Source organism: Alligator mississippiensis, chromosome 12 (assembly GCF_030867095.1).
Source record: "Alligator mississippiensis isolate rAllMis1 chromosome 12, rAllMis1, whole genome shotgun sequence".
Taxonomy (NCBI): Eukaryota; Metazoa; Chordata; order Crocodylia; family Alligatoridae; genus Alligator; species Alligator mississippiensis.
In genome coordinates, this window is record NC_081835.1 from 57637240 (window position 1) to 57651613 (window position 14374).

Genomic DNA, 14374 nt, shown 5'->3' on the forward strand with positions numbered 1-14374 from the left:
ATTTTACCTTTAGAGGCCTTTAACAAAGTTAACATAAAAATGACCCTTAAGCAAATATCCCAAATTCTAAGAGATCAAACCCTAGGGCCTTTTGACAAGATTGGAAATAAAAAAATCAATTCAGTGATATGGAAATTCCTCAAAGTAATTAAAATGATCAACAAAAGAAACTAATTACCAAGTAAAAGAATCTGTTAAGTAAGATCCGAGCCCAAATTTGGGAGTAGTGACAGGTTTGGGTAGGAGGGGCCCAGGACGGCAACTCACTCAATAAAAACTGTAACCTACTGTCCCAATTTGGAGGTAACCTCACTTGCAGAACAACGAAGGAAGAATCGCAAGTGTAGGCCGGATCAGACAGATCACCTGAACCACCCTCTCCGTGAACATGAATCTTAGTTCACGCTGAAGCTGCAGAGCACCCGAAAGGGACTGAAGGAAGGGGACTTAGTCCTATCAGTATTGAGGCAAGCCCATTGAACTGTACTACTGAGGCCAACCCATTAAATTGTACTACTGAGGAATGAAACCATATCTAGGTGTTTGGCTTCTCGGAATTCTAGGATTGTAAGTATATTATGAAAAATAATAGTACTGATTCAAATTTAACTTTTAGTTGTAATTGTAGTTGTTTTTGTAATACTGATTCTTATAGCATTGTTTGGGAAGGAAGTGCATTCAGAGCATTGTTTCTGATATATGTAGTTATTGTGTTCTTAATGTTTGTGGTATTTCTTAAAGCTAAGCAGTGTTAAATGCGTAGCAAAGAATTTTTAAATAAAATTGTGATGTATGAATTAAGTGTGTAATCACTGTGAAATCGTGCAATCAACTAGATACTCCCCCACCAAGTGCATCAAATGAATCAGTAAGTTGTGTGGGATTTTCTCTATTCCATAACCCACTAGAGACAATGACAATACTCAGAACTTCCATATTCGTTAGACTTCATAAACATGAATTAATTGATCAGCCCAACAAACATTCTTTGTTTGCAGATGAGAAAAAAGATGAGGCATGGAGAGATTAAATTACTTACTCATAGTCATAGGTGCAGTCAGTATCTGTGTTAGGATTTTAAACCCACAGATCCCACTCTAATGCTCACCCAACTAGGTCAGACATCTCTTTTGAAACCAAAAAGTTAAGTCAAGCTTAACCACTTTTCTTATTCAATAATCACCACAGCTGCCTCTGAAAGTACCACAAGGCCTTTGGTCTCAGAGTACATACCCATCCCTCCTTCCAATAAGTCTACTTGCCACAGGCAGAAAAAGTGCTGTCCACTGATCCATGGACTCCAAAGCAGTAATTCTAATTGTGTTTTCTCTTCATTGCCAGGCAAGCTACATGCAAACTAATGCAGTGACCTTCATAGTTAAAAAGAAACTGTCCTCATTCCAATTGTGCAGCAAGGTCAAGGCTCTACTGAGAGCTTACTATAAGATACAAAATTCATGGGATGGAGGGAAAGGAGGGGACAGAAATTGTTTCAGTGCTAACATGTGCAGGATGTACCTGCTGTGCAAGACTTCACTGCACTGCACAAACTGTTGTCCCCTCCTTTCCCTCCATCCCAAGTTTCACCCAAAGTTTCTTGGGATTCACATCACACCTTGCAAGACAACATGGAACCCTAATTACAACACCTCATCCTGTGGCATGTGCTCTTGGGACAGGACGGATGTGGGTAGATGGGATCGCTCCAGGTAAGAAGTGTAGGCTGCTTTATAGAAGCTGGTATTCAATACACAGACGTACCGATAACATCCAGCAGATGTACGGAATTTATCCTGCAAAATGCTCAGCCACTAAAGTCAGCTGGAGTTGAAGATTTCAGCTCCTCTGAGAACTGGGTTCTGAAGAAAGAGCCACAACAACCTGGAGACTAAGCCACTCACCTCATCGTCTTTATACCATGAGAGGTTCTCAGCAGTCAGGACAAACCAGTACTCCTTGGAGCCGCCCTTCATGATCCCAATGTTGTTGATGGTGAGCCAGCCCTTTCGGATCACCTGAAGAAATAGAAAACACCAGCATTAACATGGTCCCAGTAGCCTAACTCTCCAAACAGTGAGGAAGAGCAGAGGGTGTCCCTACAGGCACAGACCAACAAGACCAAAACTATCAGTTTCTCTATTCCTCCCAAAAGCCCCTTGATCATTTGGTGCTCCCAGGCTAGTCAGCCTGGACCTGTGTCCAAACAGAAGTGTCAGGCAAGAAGAGAGAGACAGGAGACAACCTGGTTGTCCTGGGGGCTACACCCTCTGCCAAAGACAAGAGAAAGGGAAATAAGGGGAAGAAGAACTACAGGAGAAAGAAGCTAGGACCTTGTCACAATCCTTGGAAACCAAGTTACAGCAACACTTTTCTTATAAGTGGAAAAGACCACACCTAAAAAAAAAAATCAATGAAGGAAGCACACCATTCAGCATGCTGGCCATGGGGAGCTCTCCCACTACTTGGGGCTTAGGTGGAGTGCTTCACAGAGTACAATGGGAGGCAATTCAAGGAGAAAAGCAGAGCAGGCAAGTAAGAAACAAAGAATTTAGCAACACAAGAAGACATGAGCATCTGGAGACAAAGGTGCATCTGGAATTCATGCACAAGATTCAATTGTATGAGAGAAATTAGGTGGATGTGTGTGTTTGTCAGCAGATAGGCACGCATTAGTGTACATGGGTATATAAATTCACCTGTGTAAACAAGCTAAGAGATTGTTATTTAGGGTAGCCTGAAACTCTAAATTAATCTGAGTTTATCGTTGCACATACGATGTTCACAGTTTTGGCCCACAGGCCAGATGAATAGTGTAGGGCCAGCCTGTAAGCCAGATCAGGCCCCAGGGAACCTCTGTATGCTAGGATTGAGACGTGGGGCCCTGCACTACCCCTGCCTGGCCAGGATCATGTTCCAGGGCTTAAGCCCCCTCTGCCCAGCCCTGCATGTTTGGATCAGGCTGCACACAAGCCTGCATGCCAGATCTAGTGTGCAAAGCCACAGCCTTCCAGGCTCCCCAAAGATCCAAAGGAAGCCCCGTGGGCCAAATTACATGGTTTTGAGGGCCAGATCTGGCCAATGGGCCAGAGGTTGAACACCCCTGAATTAGCAGAAAGAATACACGGTCACAATAGCTTAAATATATAATCATTTATGTAGATATGTGGATTATGAGCACCACTGTAAGTAAGTGTGTGTGTTATCGCATGCTTTATGTATGTGTGTATACATTAGCCTATATATACACACAGTAGAGCATATGTACATGTTAAAAGTGAGTTTGTGCATTAAAAATATTAGACATGATCATATTGGTGTTTGAGAGTTAATATGTATACACTGCCTATGCATTCATATATCTGTGTTTAAGAGTACATGGATGCCCATCCTTTCCCTTCACATGCACTGTTAAAATTCACAATGGTTCGATTCCCTTTGCTAACAGAATAAGACACTGAAGCTAAACTTGGATCTTGATTTTTTATTGAATGACCTCCACTTATATTCTCTATTGATAGCTAAGCAAATGCTCCCCATTTCCACTTCATCTTTGTCTAATATTAGCTACCACTTCCCCCCCATTTTTGTAACAGATGGAATGATCTAAGTGCTGTTCCTGCCCTTTGCAGATGCAACGTTGATGCTCATTAGCACAGCCTGCTGAGAGGCCTTCTACTCACCAGGATCTCATCCTGCAAAGGGGAACCATAGCAACAGCAGCAAAGCAGAGACAAAAAAAGAGGAGCAAAGAGAGGAGATATTGTTACTAGGAAAGCAGGAGCAGAAGAAAAAAAAAAAAAGCTCAAAAATTAATCTGAATCTTTTACCAAATTAGCAGCTCAAACACAAAACCAACAAAGACCCCACATCCCAAAATAAGATCTGCTAAAGAAAAAGAAAGCAAAAGCTATTTATATGCTGATCCACACCTGAAATAGAAATTAATTTACTCTTAGAGCTGTCAGAAAGTAATGGTGAGTTACCCACTGGTGTTTTTCAGAGGATAGAGCTCCCTGCAGCTAAGAAGGTACCCTGTAAAACCCTTCAAAATGGCCTCAGTAAAATGGACAATGGTCCAGCTGAACCTGCCAGCCTTCCTGCCAGGAACTCTGAAACTCTAGCTGCATCTCATGGAAAGGTGGGCATACATGTTTTGAAGAAAGTTCACTTCAGATGAGCATTTGGGCCTGGGGAAGGACTCTTGCCTGCATTCACCTACTGCTGTTCTTTTTCTGTAGGATCTTCCAGCTTACATAATCTTGGGATTCTCCAAGTAGCTCTAGGAGAGGAAGGTATCTTTAGCCTCCTGGATTCTGAGAGCAAGCATGCTCATTGCAGTTGCTTTTTTCTCCATTTGCTCTCCTCTCCCAAAGATACATTCCATTGCAAGGATGCCCCACCTACGCATGGTTGATGAATGCCAAAGTCTCCTTGAGAAGCTGGCTTTAAAGTCCCGTTCAAGAGAGTTTGTCCCCACTTTTGTATTGTGAACGTGCATCTGCACCCACAAATTCAGAGAGTTTGTCTCCATGTCTCACCTCTGCAAAAGGTCATCACAGCTGGGAAAAGTAAATGAGTCAGGTATGGATATTAGGTTTGATATCCACCATTATCTATAAAGCAGTAGGGAGTATACGTGAAGTGAAGCTCCTTCTGCCCATATAAAGCATGTGAGGTTATATCGCTTAATTCACTATCACTTTTTCCTGTGCAGAATGGACAGTCCACATACTTCCATAGTGCTTCCCTCTTCGTTCCTCTCACCAGCTGCCTTAATAGTAATCACACCGATTTCTCTGGGACTGAAAAGTGGTCCTCTAATATTGTCCTCATCCACCTCTTTACACCTTTGAAGTTTTGCTATATCTGGATCAATACCCAGTCAAGTGATGGTCTGTCCAATTGAATACGTATCTGTCTTACAGAAATAAATAGGAGGGAATTCTGCCTACCTGGTTGCCAGCTGCCTTCTTCTTGCTCATCTGGCTACTCCTCTGCTGAGCACTACAAAACAATACACGAGACATTCAAAATTCAGCTTGCACTAGCTTTGGGTTTCTTTAATTTCCAACCGTTAGTGATCATGCTGCAATGCCATGAGAGAGCCTGAATGTCACTCCTTGCTTTCCAAACTCTGGAGGGAAGCTAAGAAAACAGCACTCAGGGGTGAAATGCCACACACAACCCCCACTCCCTCCGGTCAACTGAGAAGTCAGCTGGCCTTAAGGGTAGGGAGGCAGGAAGACATGAAGACAGGGAGTGGTCAGGACTCTACTCCAAGAGCTGCTCATACCCCTCTGGGAAAGGTCTATTTTCTTCCTTAGCATCCTGTGTCAAAGGCCTTATTCCACCATCCCTCATCAAAACTTGTGGACAAACTGGCATCAGCCCACCTACGAAAACAGTTAGGCAGCAGGGGAGGAGGTCAGGAGGGAAGAAGGTAGAGTGTATTGGCACTTACTTGGCAAAGCCAATGAAATCCTCATGGTTTGTGTTCATGTATGCCAACTCAATGTCTATCAGGAGCATGACCTGTAGGGCAAAGACAACTGGAGCACGTGAGAGACCAAGGACAGACAATACAAATGCAATAGCAGATGGGTGGGAATAGCCAATAAGCTATATTCACAGTTCCCTTAAGTTCTTTGTGGTCAAGTGCTCTTGAGCTTGAAGAAGTTCAGTTCCAGATCCCAACTTTACAGTAAAGGCCAGTCTCTATTTTATATCTCAGATTGTTCCCTTGAAGGTTTCCCCTCCCTGTCCTCCCCCTGAGTGAGCCCATACTTCCCTACCTGATTCTTTGTCTTGCCTTCTCGCTCTCGAATGTGGGTAGTAACAATCCGTTCCATCTCCTCCCGCAAGTGAGGGTACTGACTGAGCTGCAGGAGAGAGAAAAAATACACACGTGGGAAAAGCAGCCTGGGGCTGGGAAGTAACACTCCTCCCAAACTGCATCAGGGGTCAGGGAGTGATAAAGGCACAGGAAAGCCAGAACTGCAGACAGATTTTCCAAGTTCCTGATCCCTGCCCATTCTGCTTTGAGCTTTCTCTGAGAAATTCTTTTCTCCTCCTTATTAACTACCCTGTCCTTTCAGGAGACCAGACCTGCTGCAAACCCAGCTTATTCTCCTTATGAAGGCACTCAAACCCACCCCCAGACCTGAACACGCCCAACATTGGGAGGACATTGAAGTCCTTAGTTTTATTATTTGGGCCCACTATTGGCTTTATCCCAAGAAACCAAGCTGCTAGCTCTCTGAAAAAGTTCATTATCTCATAGGCAATATAAGAAAGCTAGGATCTCCTAGAGGGAGCCTCTTGGGTGAGTGAAGATGACTAAAGAGGGTCTTATTTTGTCAGACTGTGATCTAATCCACTGGCCTGCTGCTCATTGTGCAATGCAATGGGTAGAAATCAAGGACCTAAGACCTGCCTCCTTATATCCACTCTGCACTTCCTTTGCACCAGTACAAGACAGTGCAGAATAAAGTTCTGTATTTATGTCACTCCTATGTCTGTTTTTTCAATGATAATTTATCTCCCACCATGAGGAGGAAATTCAGTTTGCAGCATGCGAACAAAAGGGAGTGGAACATCACTACCTGTAGTTCAAAGGGATAAATAAATCCACTGAGGCTGCACATAAGAAACCCACCAGAGCAGGCTACCCAGCAAATGGAAACCTACAGACACCCACCTGGCATTCAGAAAGCCCCTTTCTTATAACAAAAATGTACTACAGTATTCAACAGAAATGGTTCAACAGCTCTTGGTCCAAATGGAAATCATTTGGAGCTTACCATTGATTTCAATGGGAACAGGATGTTGTTCCTGAATATCACAGCCTACATTGGTGCTCTGGCAGTAAGGTGGCCAAATGCTGCACAGTGCAATAAGACACAAGTTTTACTCTTTCTTAAGAAAAGCAGAGATTGCTTTTTCATCTGTGTGTACAGCACCCAGGACAAAGGAGCTTTGATCCCTGATCATGGCTTCTAGAAGCCATGCAATACTAACAATAATAGCTAGACCCCTTTATTAATCAAGAGCATCTGTTTAACACTCAGCAGGAACAAGTTAATCTCATGCTGCTTCTGGAAGGAGCTGGTGTCACTATCCTTTATTTTACTAAAGCCACGATTTGGCCCCAAACTTGCACTGAATTAATAGGACAGCATCCATGTGCTTTTCCATGAAAGGCTGAGGCCTAACTCAACATTGGCATTGAGACTCAAATCTAGGTCCACTCCTATGCTTCCCTTCCCAGCCTCCTTAAGTAATTTTTATTTGTGTTAATTCAGTTTGACCAATTTAACCTTAGCTGGGACTTCCTGGCCTCCTCCTTACCATTATTATTGGTACCAACACTACTATTTGGGATTACATTTTTATCGGTGTTTCTCATCTGACTCAGATCCATATTGCACCAATTTGAATGATCTCTGTGCATCTGTGGGTTTAAGTCTGGTTTGGCTTTTTGATTCTTACAAATAAAGAACAGTGACAACATGCTACAGGAATCAGCCCAAACCATACAGAATCACCACTGGAAACTGTTCCAAATGTACTTTGATAGGTGCTGTCAAATACTAAGGGGTGTGGGTTAGATTCACCACAGCATTGTTTCAAGCTTACAGGGCCATTGAGATGAATGGAGCTATCCCGGTGAAAGGCTGAAGAAAGACAGCAGCAAAATCAGATTCCTACTGTTATAAGGGACTTTTCTGTTGTGAATATCAGTGGCCTCACGTTAACAGGAACAGGTTTTCTACCTCCGCTAAAGGTCATGGAAATAGGCTCTTCCTGCATGTTAGGATTTCTCTGGGATTTTTACGATGTAGGCTGCTGGTTGCTTCAGAGACAGAGGCAGCACTTCCCGTTTCCTTTGGAGACAGCAAGGATGGGGAGGGGGTAGGCTTCATGTCAAAGAAACAAACAGGAAGTTGGAAAATCTCTAAGCAAATCTCAGCTTTTTTTTAAATCAAGACCAAATAAATAAACAACACAAACAAAAGGCATAAAGGAGGTGAAAAACATTCTCTGCTTTTTCAAACCCGAGTCATTCAGCAAAGGTTACCCACAAAATAAATCAACATTGCCAGACGTCATGCAGAAGCTTCAAACCTGGGCATGTGCAGGAGAAGCAGGGGTGGGAGACACTGACACCAGTCACAGGATGACACATCCAGTGGGAAGCATGCAGCAGGATGCAAGGGATGGGGTTATACCAGCACTGCAAGCAGCACCCAGAAATGCCATAACTCCAAAAATGGGATAGTAGGCGACCCTGCTAGGAGCTAACTCAAATCAGCTTTGGATGGATTTTCAAACTCAAGAGAGGTTTCGACTCCTGGCCTAGTCATATTTCCTTCTCCAACTATTACGCCACAAGCTGAAGATCATCTCAAGCCCCAGGGAAGTCTTCCTAATTTAACTGCATGTCCCTGTCCTTGTAAGTACTAGGAGTCTGTCTCTTGGCTTGAGGTTCTAGCTGAAGGAATCCTGGTTTATAAGAATCCTTTGCTGTGCAGTTTGCCATAGAAACTTCCTGCTGGAATGACACAGCATGCCCCAGGATGCTCTGGCTCTGGTTTCTCTCCCACTCGTACCAGTTTTCCATTGTTACTAATAAAGCAACTCATTTTACAGCACTGTAAGCAGTCAGAAACAGGGCGTGTAGGGAACCAATTGTTTCTTTGTCTTTACCCCTCAACTTCTGCTGTCTTTTATAAGATGAGTGAATTCCTAGACTCATGGTTGAGTTGTGTCCAATAAGATGGATCAAAGTACAGACGGATTTACTCCCTCTACAGTTCTGTAGTCATTATAGCTGTTGATCAAAACCATATTCAATCCTACATAATTTCAAAGTGCTTTACAAACTGCACGTAGGAATTTCTTCACGCACCGCTGAAATGCAGTCACTTCTAGGGTAAAATGGGATAACTGTTTAACAGCACACAGCAACAGAAGAGAAGGTGGAGAATACTCTGCAACTGAGGCTATATGCGATTCAACTAGTAGAGAAAACTGACTTGAATTGCCATTCCTCTTGACATTTCCTGCAGGAAAACCTTGTTAGGTTTTTGATGAGCCTCAGTTATAGGTCTTATTCTAAAAGGGAGCATAAATTCATAACAGTGGTTGGATGCTGCATTCAGTACTGGTTCAGAGAAAAGAGCATCACTAATTGAAACACTAGTGCTGATTCCTGAAGTACCTGATCTTTCTCAGATGTCTCCAACCACATATTAGCTAGCCCCAACTCCACTTAGTTTGCAGTCAGACCATAGCATAGACCAACATGCATGTGATAATGAAGTAGTGTAGATTCATAAAGTATCTACACAGTTAAACTGTAAAAACTTCACATTAGAAAGTGGCATGCATGCTGCTTGCTAACCAAAGCCTATCCTACAGGAGTTCCATAGGCAGCCTCAACAGATTCCATGACTTCCTTGCTGCCTGCCCTGTTTTGAAGGAAGGTACAACTTCTACAGTTTCAAATTCTGGTGCTTCTTTATCCACAAATACCACTGGATCTATTCTTCACTTCCTTGCCCTGCTGCTAATTCTCCCATCCAAGTTCCCAACCTTTCTTATTTACTATAAAATCTGCTTCTCCATCCTCCCATATACTGTACTGCCCTTTCTAGTCCATCCAAAATGCTGCTACTACAGTCATCCTTCCTGGTCAGTGTTTTGATTAATGCCACACACAAGCCTTCAGGATCTCTCTACTGGTACTCCTAGTAGTAACAATTTAAATTCAACTTCACGTCACTGCTTTCAAAAGCTTCAGGTCCTCTCTACTTATCTACCTTCATCTTGTTCTGAATCTTCTTCCCTGATGATGGGGATAGCTTTGAAGGTCTATTTATCAGCTTTTTATTAACTCTGCCTGAAAAATCCTCTCTGAACTCATCCACAAAGTCCCTATCTTTTTGGCATTAAAGTTCTTCTTGAAGATTAATTTCTGCTATGCTTCACATGAAGAATTTAATTATCACGTGTATATGAATTAGCTTAATTTTGTCAACATGAGACCTAACTCACCTGGGTCTTTATTAATATGTTGTACCCTTCCCCCTAAATTGCGTCTGTTCTGGTAGCTGGGGACTCACTTGACACATATATGGGTACCATTAGAAACAGTAATAATGCTTAACAGTTCATAAATAGATGACCCCCAAATCAAGCCCCCTGGTCTAAACAACTATCTGGATCTGTAAGCCAAAGACTTTTTGCAAATATCAAATGCCTACACAAAGCAGATAGGACTTCAGCTTTTGAGGTCTCATCTGAAGAATCCACACAGGTAAACCAAGGTTCATGAGGTCATCTTTATAGAAGGACCTGGTTGATGCTGCAGGTCCAAATCCTAAAGAGTACAGACATTTCCACCTTGATTTGGAAGAAAATCACTAAGGTAATGAGATAAATGGAGGAGCTCAGCCTGCACTCGCCACACAACAGATCAAGCATTTTTCACCTCTAATATTAGTTACCTAATACCAAAGTCCTTGCTCAGGCAAAAGTCCCACTAACTTAGCCAGGACATTGTCGACTTCAGGATTGTTACTCAACTAGGACTGAGCAAAGTCTGCAGGATTCAAACACTAGAGTATCTCAGAGCTTTTCTCTTTGTCCTTCTCCATTATTGTGTGACAAATTCTTCTGTCCCATTAGGTTACATTCTCCCCCTTGGCCCATGGCGCTATTTCCTGCTACTCCGAGATCAGGACTTGGAAACAGATATACATTCACGTCCTGACCAGACAGCACCAGGTCTCAACACTAGACAAGCTCTCCTCTCCTCTTTCTGCAGTGCCAAATCTGTCCAACCTACTATGCCAAGATGAGTTTAAAAATCTAAGAGAGGTTGAGTGAATGGAGTGACCTGGTATAGAGAGGGATGATAACCACTAATTCTACTGTTGCCCTCCCTCTGCTGATTTCTTTTCCCAGAAGGTACATCTCTGTTAAGAGAGTGAAAAATACCAATTGGAAAAAAACCCAGCCACTTAAACCAAACATGGGAGGAATAAAAGGCAGGAGAGGAGTTACTCTGCACTGTCACACTGAGCTGGGGAACAAGGAGGCTCAAGAGAAAGATATGTACAGGGAGGTCTCCCTAATGAGGTACAGTAGCTGTTAATGCCCGCTGCATACAATACTCCTTCCCCCACAAACATCTCCCAAACCTTCAGTTCTGGCCTTTACTTCAATCTCTTAAAATTGTCCGTTTTCTCTTCCTTCCCACTCGTCTCATCTGAATCCCTCCCCCAGATCCTGCTCTGCAGCAAAGGGAAAGGGATTGTGACTAATTATAACAAAGTATCTTTTAGTAATAACTAGTACAGCTGCTCCCCTGTTAATTTGCCTGGCAGAGAAACTGGCCTGGCTGGGCTGGGTTGGGTTCGGGAGTTCAGCCCCTGCTTGATGTGTGTCCAAATTAATGGCTATGGCTACTTTCTATTTAAAGAGGTGTGTGGCGCCCTCTATTGAACTGAGCAGACCAAAGAAAGCAACCCATTTTCCCCACCCTGCAAAGCAGCACATATATATATATATATGATGGCCTCCATTTTATTCAGAAAGATCATTTCTTTTCCCCTGGCTTGCTGCTCTTTGTGCTACCCTGGAATTTGCCTTCTGTTTGCTGTGGGGAAGGGAAGTGCATTGTAAGATTTAGCTTTCCCCCTTCACTTGACAGACTGTGCTTGTAAAAAAGATCAGCAGGAGGAAGAAAGGGGAAAGATGCAGAGAATCTCTCTTCTTTGGGGAGAGGCTGGGCCTGGTCTAAAGGCTCTCTCCAACTTGCTTCTGTTTTCAGAGATACTTGAATTTTCAGAGAAGCAGGCAAAAGGAGACAGAGGTTTTCAACGTGCATTTGAAGAGAGCAGGAAGAGGGGCTTGCAAGGGGGGTTACTCTACATTGAGCTGCATGCCAAGAGGTTGGAGTGAGGAGTGGGGGCTGCCTAGCAAGTAGTCAGCTATGTCCAGCTGGCTTCTAAATTCACAGGAAAAGGCCTGACAGCTGTTGTCTGATCCTTGTGCCCTGCTTTTCACCTGGCTCTGGTGCCTGTAGTCTGTTTCTCTCTATAAACCACATACTGATACATTAGAATCTGCCCGGGGGGGGGAGTGTTCTGTTTGCTGTCACTAGGTCTGTTGCTACTCCCTTGGGGTAATCCAAAGTCTGGGAGCGTGCAAGGAAAGGGTATGCATGTATGCATGTGAAGCGGTGTGCCCTTTCTTTGCATCGTTAGTGTCTTTACCTTTTCACTACACTTTCTGATGGTGGATGTGAGCTCACTCACTACCATATCCACACACTTCAGACTTGGCTCCTTCAACTTCTGCACCTGCTTTTTCACTATGGCTTCAAAAGCGAGGTCAGGCGTGAAGAGACCCGTTCTGCACAGCAAGGGGCAGGGACGAAAGAAGCAACAAGGAAGAAAGGAGAGCGAAGCAGTGTCAGAGAGAGAGAGAAAGAAAGAAAACAGGAAGGGAAAGAGAGAGAGAGAAAGGGAAAAAAAGAGAGAAGAGAAAAACACAAGGCAAAATGAGAAGTGAGGTTTTGGTTCACTCTACAGGTTAATTGAACCAGGTGAGTATCGCTGCAGGGCCCATGTGCTGCCAAGTATTGGGGGATTCTATTGGCAGATGGAAATGATAGTGAGAAGGAACAGACAGGGCAGGTGAAAGCATGAGGTCTTGAGATCAACAAGATGGGTGGATGCATGCATGCATCCAGGCTCTCTCTCAGAGCAAACCGTCTCTGCAGGCAATGCAGGCTGGACACACTGAGGCTCTGACCATCTTCCCTGAGCCTCACCTTGAAATCATTTCCCTCTGCTGTTACCCACCAGCTTTATCCCTTTCTCTCATGCCTCCTCCCCAGTCAGTTCCATCCATAGTCGGACTGAAGAGGGGCTCTGCCATGTTTCGCAAAGCTGTATCACTCGAGTTTTGGCATTGCAAAAGAAAGGGAGATCTGGTCTGGCCTCCTTATTCAGAGGTCAAAACGTTCAGATTAACATGTCCAGTCATGGCCTAACTTGTCCTGTTCATTCTCTTACCTAGCACAGGGAGGGTAGGTGGTCTGTGGGATTTGGGGAACAATTAGCAAGGGGAGAGGGATTTCCTACAGGACAACCCAAAACATCTCTCCAATACCAGATGAGGCATTCAGATGGACTGAGGCCCAGTGTTCAGCCTTTGTAAGAAAAAAAAAAACAAAAAAAAGCTGTGTAACAACTACTATAGGAACATTTCCATCATTTTTTTAAATCCCAGTGAACGTTGCTTCCCCTTCCTAGCTTTACAGACTGTGTCCCCTTTCAAATAGCATAACAAGCAATTTACATGTAGCAACCAGCAAAAGCTTGTAGAAACCAAACTAAAAATCAGCCAGTCTATTTTCAGTGTCTCTGCCAGGAGAAACACAATCATCAGAAAGAGTACAGAGTAAATTAAGAATTTTGAAATCTAAGCAGGATTAACCAAAATTTAGGGGCTAGAAACCATACACAGAGGAAGTTTGTTTTTGAATAATATACTAGAGTCCTTAACTTGAAGGTGCCCTTTTAAAGCTTATATCTGCCAAACAAATGCTCTTTGTGCTGCACCAGCACTTAATGTTGCACTGACCCCCAATGGTTGGGGCTGACAGTGCCTGCTGCTAAGGATTTCCTGTGCATTTCCAAAAGATGCTGTCCTAGGACATTCTTCATTTCATAGACACTAAAATTAGTTCAGCCAGGGGCAGGTGAACCAATCCTGGGCTAGATTCCAAGCTAATGGAAATAAACACAGCTTTGTTTAAATCATAGAAATGTGCTGATTTATACCAATATGGAATGGGCACCTCATCTTTAAGATGGACATACCTAGAAACACTCTACCACCCTTGGGCAAAGCACCCTCTGCTTTGCATTATACCACTTGCAGGTAATCAGAAAGGTTTCTGTGTTCGAGCAACAGCAGTGAATGTTGGGCTCTGTAGTTTTAGTAGTACGCATCACTACAGAAGTGCATTCAGCAGGCTCAGGCATGTTGCCAGTGAGGCTTTGTTTTTTTTGGGCAAAACACAAGTGCCCCAGTTAAGTGGCACCTATGCATCTTAGAAGCAGTGTCCCAGGCTCACTGCCCACACAAATTCAGCCTGCTTGCTAAGTTCAACACAGCCTGTTCAGATGTCCCATACAATATCCAAGTCAGGCTGTATGGATGGCACCCAGAGGAGGGACCCTCACACAAAACATCTGTTTAGATACCTGAACAACATTTTAATAGCACTTGTGTTTCTTTAAAATAAAAGTGGTCAGAACTCACATTGCCATGGGCACGCACAGACACACACCCTGCC

The 14374-nt window shown here is 43.5% G+C and overlaps 1 protein-coding gene across 15 annotated transcripts in view; it reads right to left on the reverse strand.

Annotated features, from left to right (window-relative positions):
* The window catches only part of DNM1 (dynamin 1), a 102176-nt gene that overhangs the window by 35910 nt on the left and 51892 nt on the right, over nucleotides 1–14374 (reverse strand). For 10 of the 15 annotated variants that reach the window (XR_009455915.1, XR_009455916.1, XR_009455914.1 and 7 more), the window contains exons 11-15: nucleotides 5793–5879; nucleotides 5462–5532; nucleotides 4953–5004; nucleotides 3681–3692; nucleotides 1902–2015 (exon numbers count right to left, since the gene is read on the reverse strand). Coding sequence is in view for 11 of the 15 variants with exons in the window: in XM_019475594.2 (XP_019331139.1) it covers nucleotides 1902–2015; nucleotides 3681–3692; nucleotides 4953–5004; nucleotides 5462–5532; nucleotides 5793–5879 (336 nt within the window). In the remaining 4 variants the exon portion in view is untranslated. Of the gene's footprint in view, nucleotides 1–1901; nucleotides 2016–3680; nucleotides 3693–4952; nucleotides 5005–5461; nucleotides 5533–5792; nucleotides 5880–12281; nucleotides 12421–14374 lie in introns of all 15 variants that reach the window. The other 5 variants (XM_059715593.1, XM_019475593.2, XM_014610595.3 and 2 more) reach the window with 3 other exon arrangements.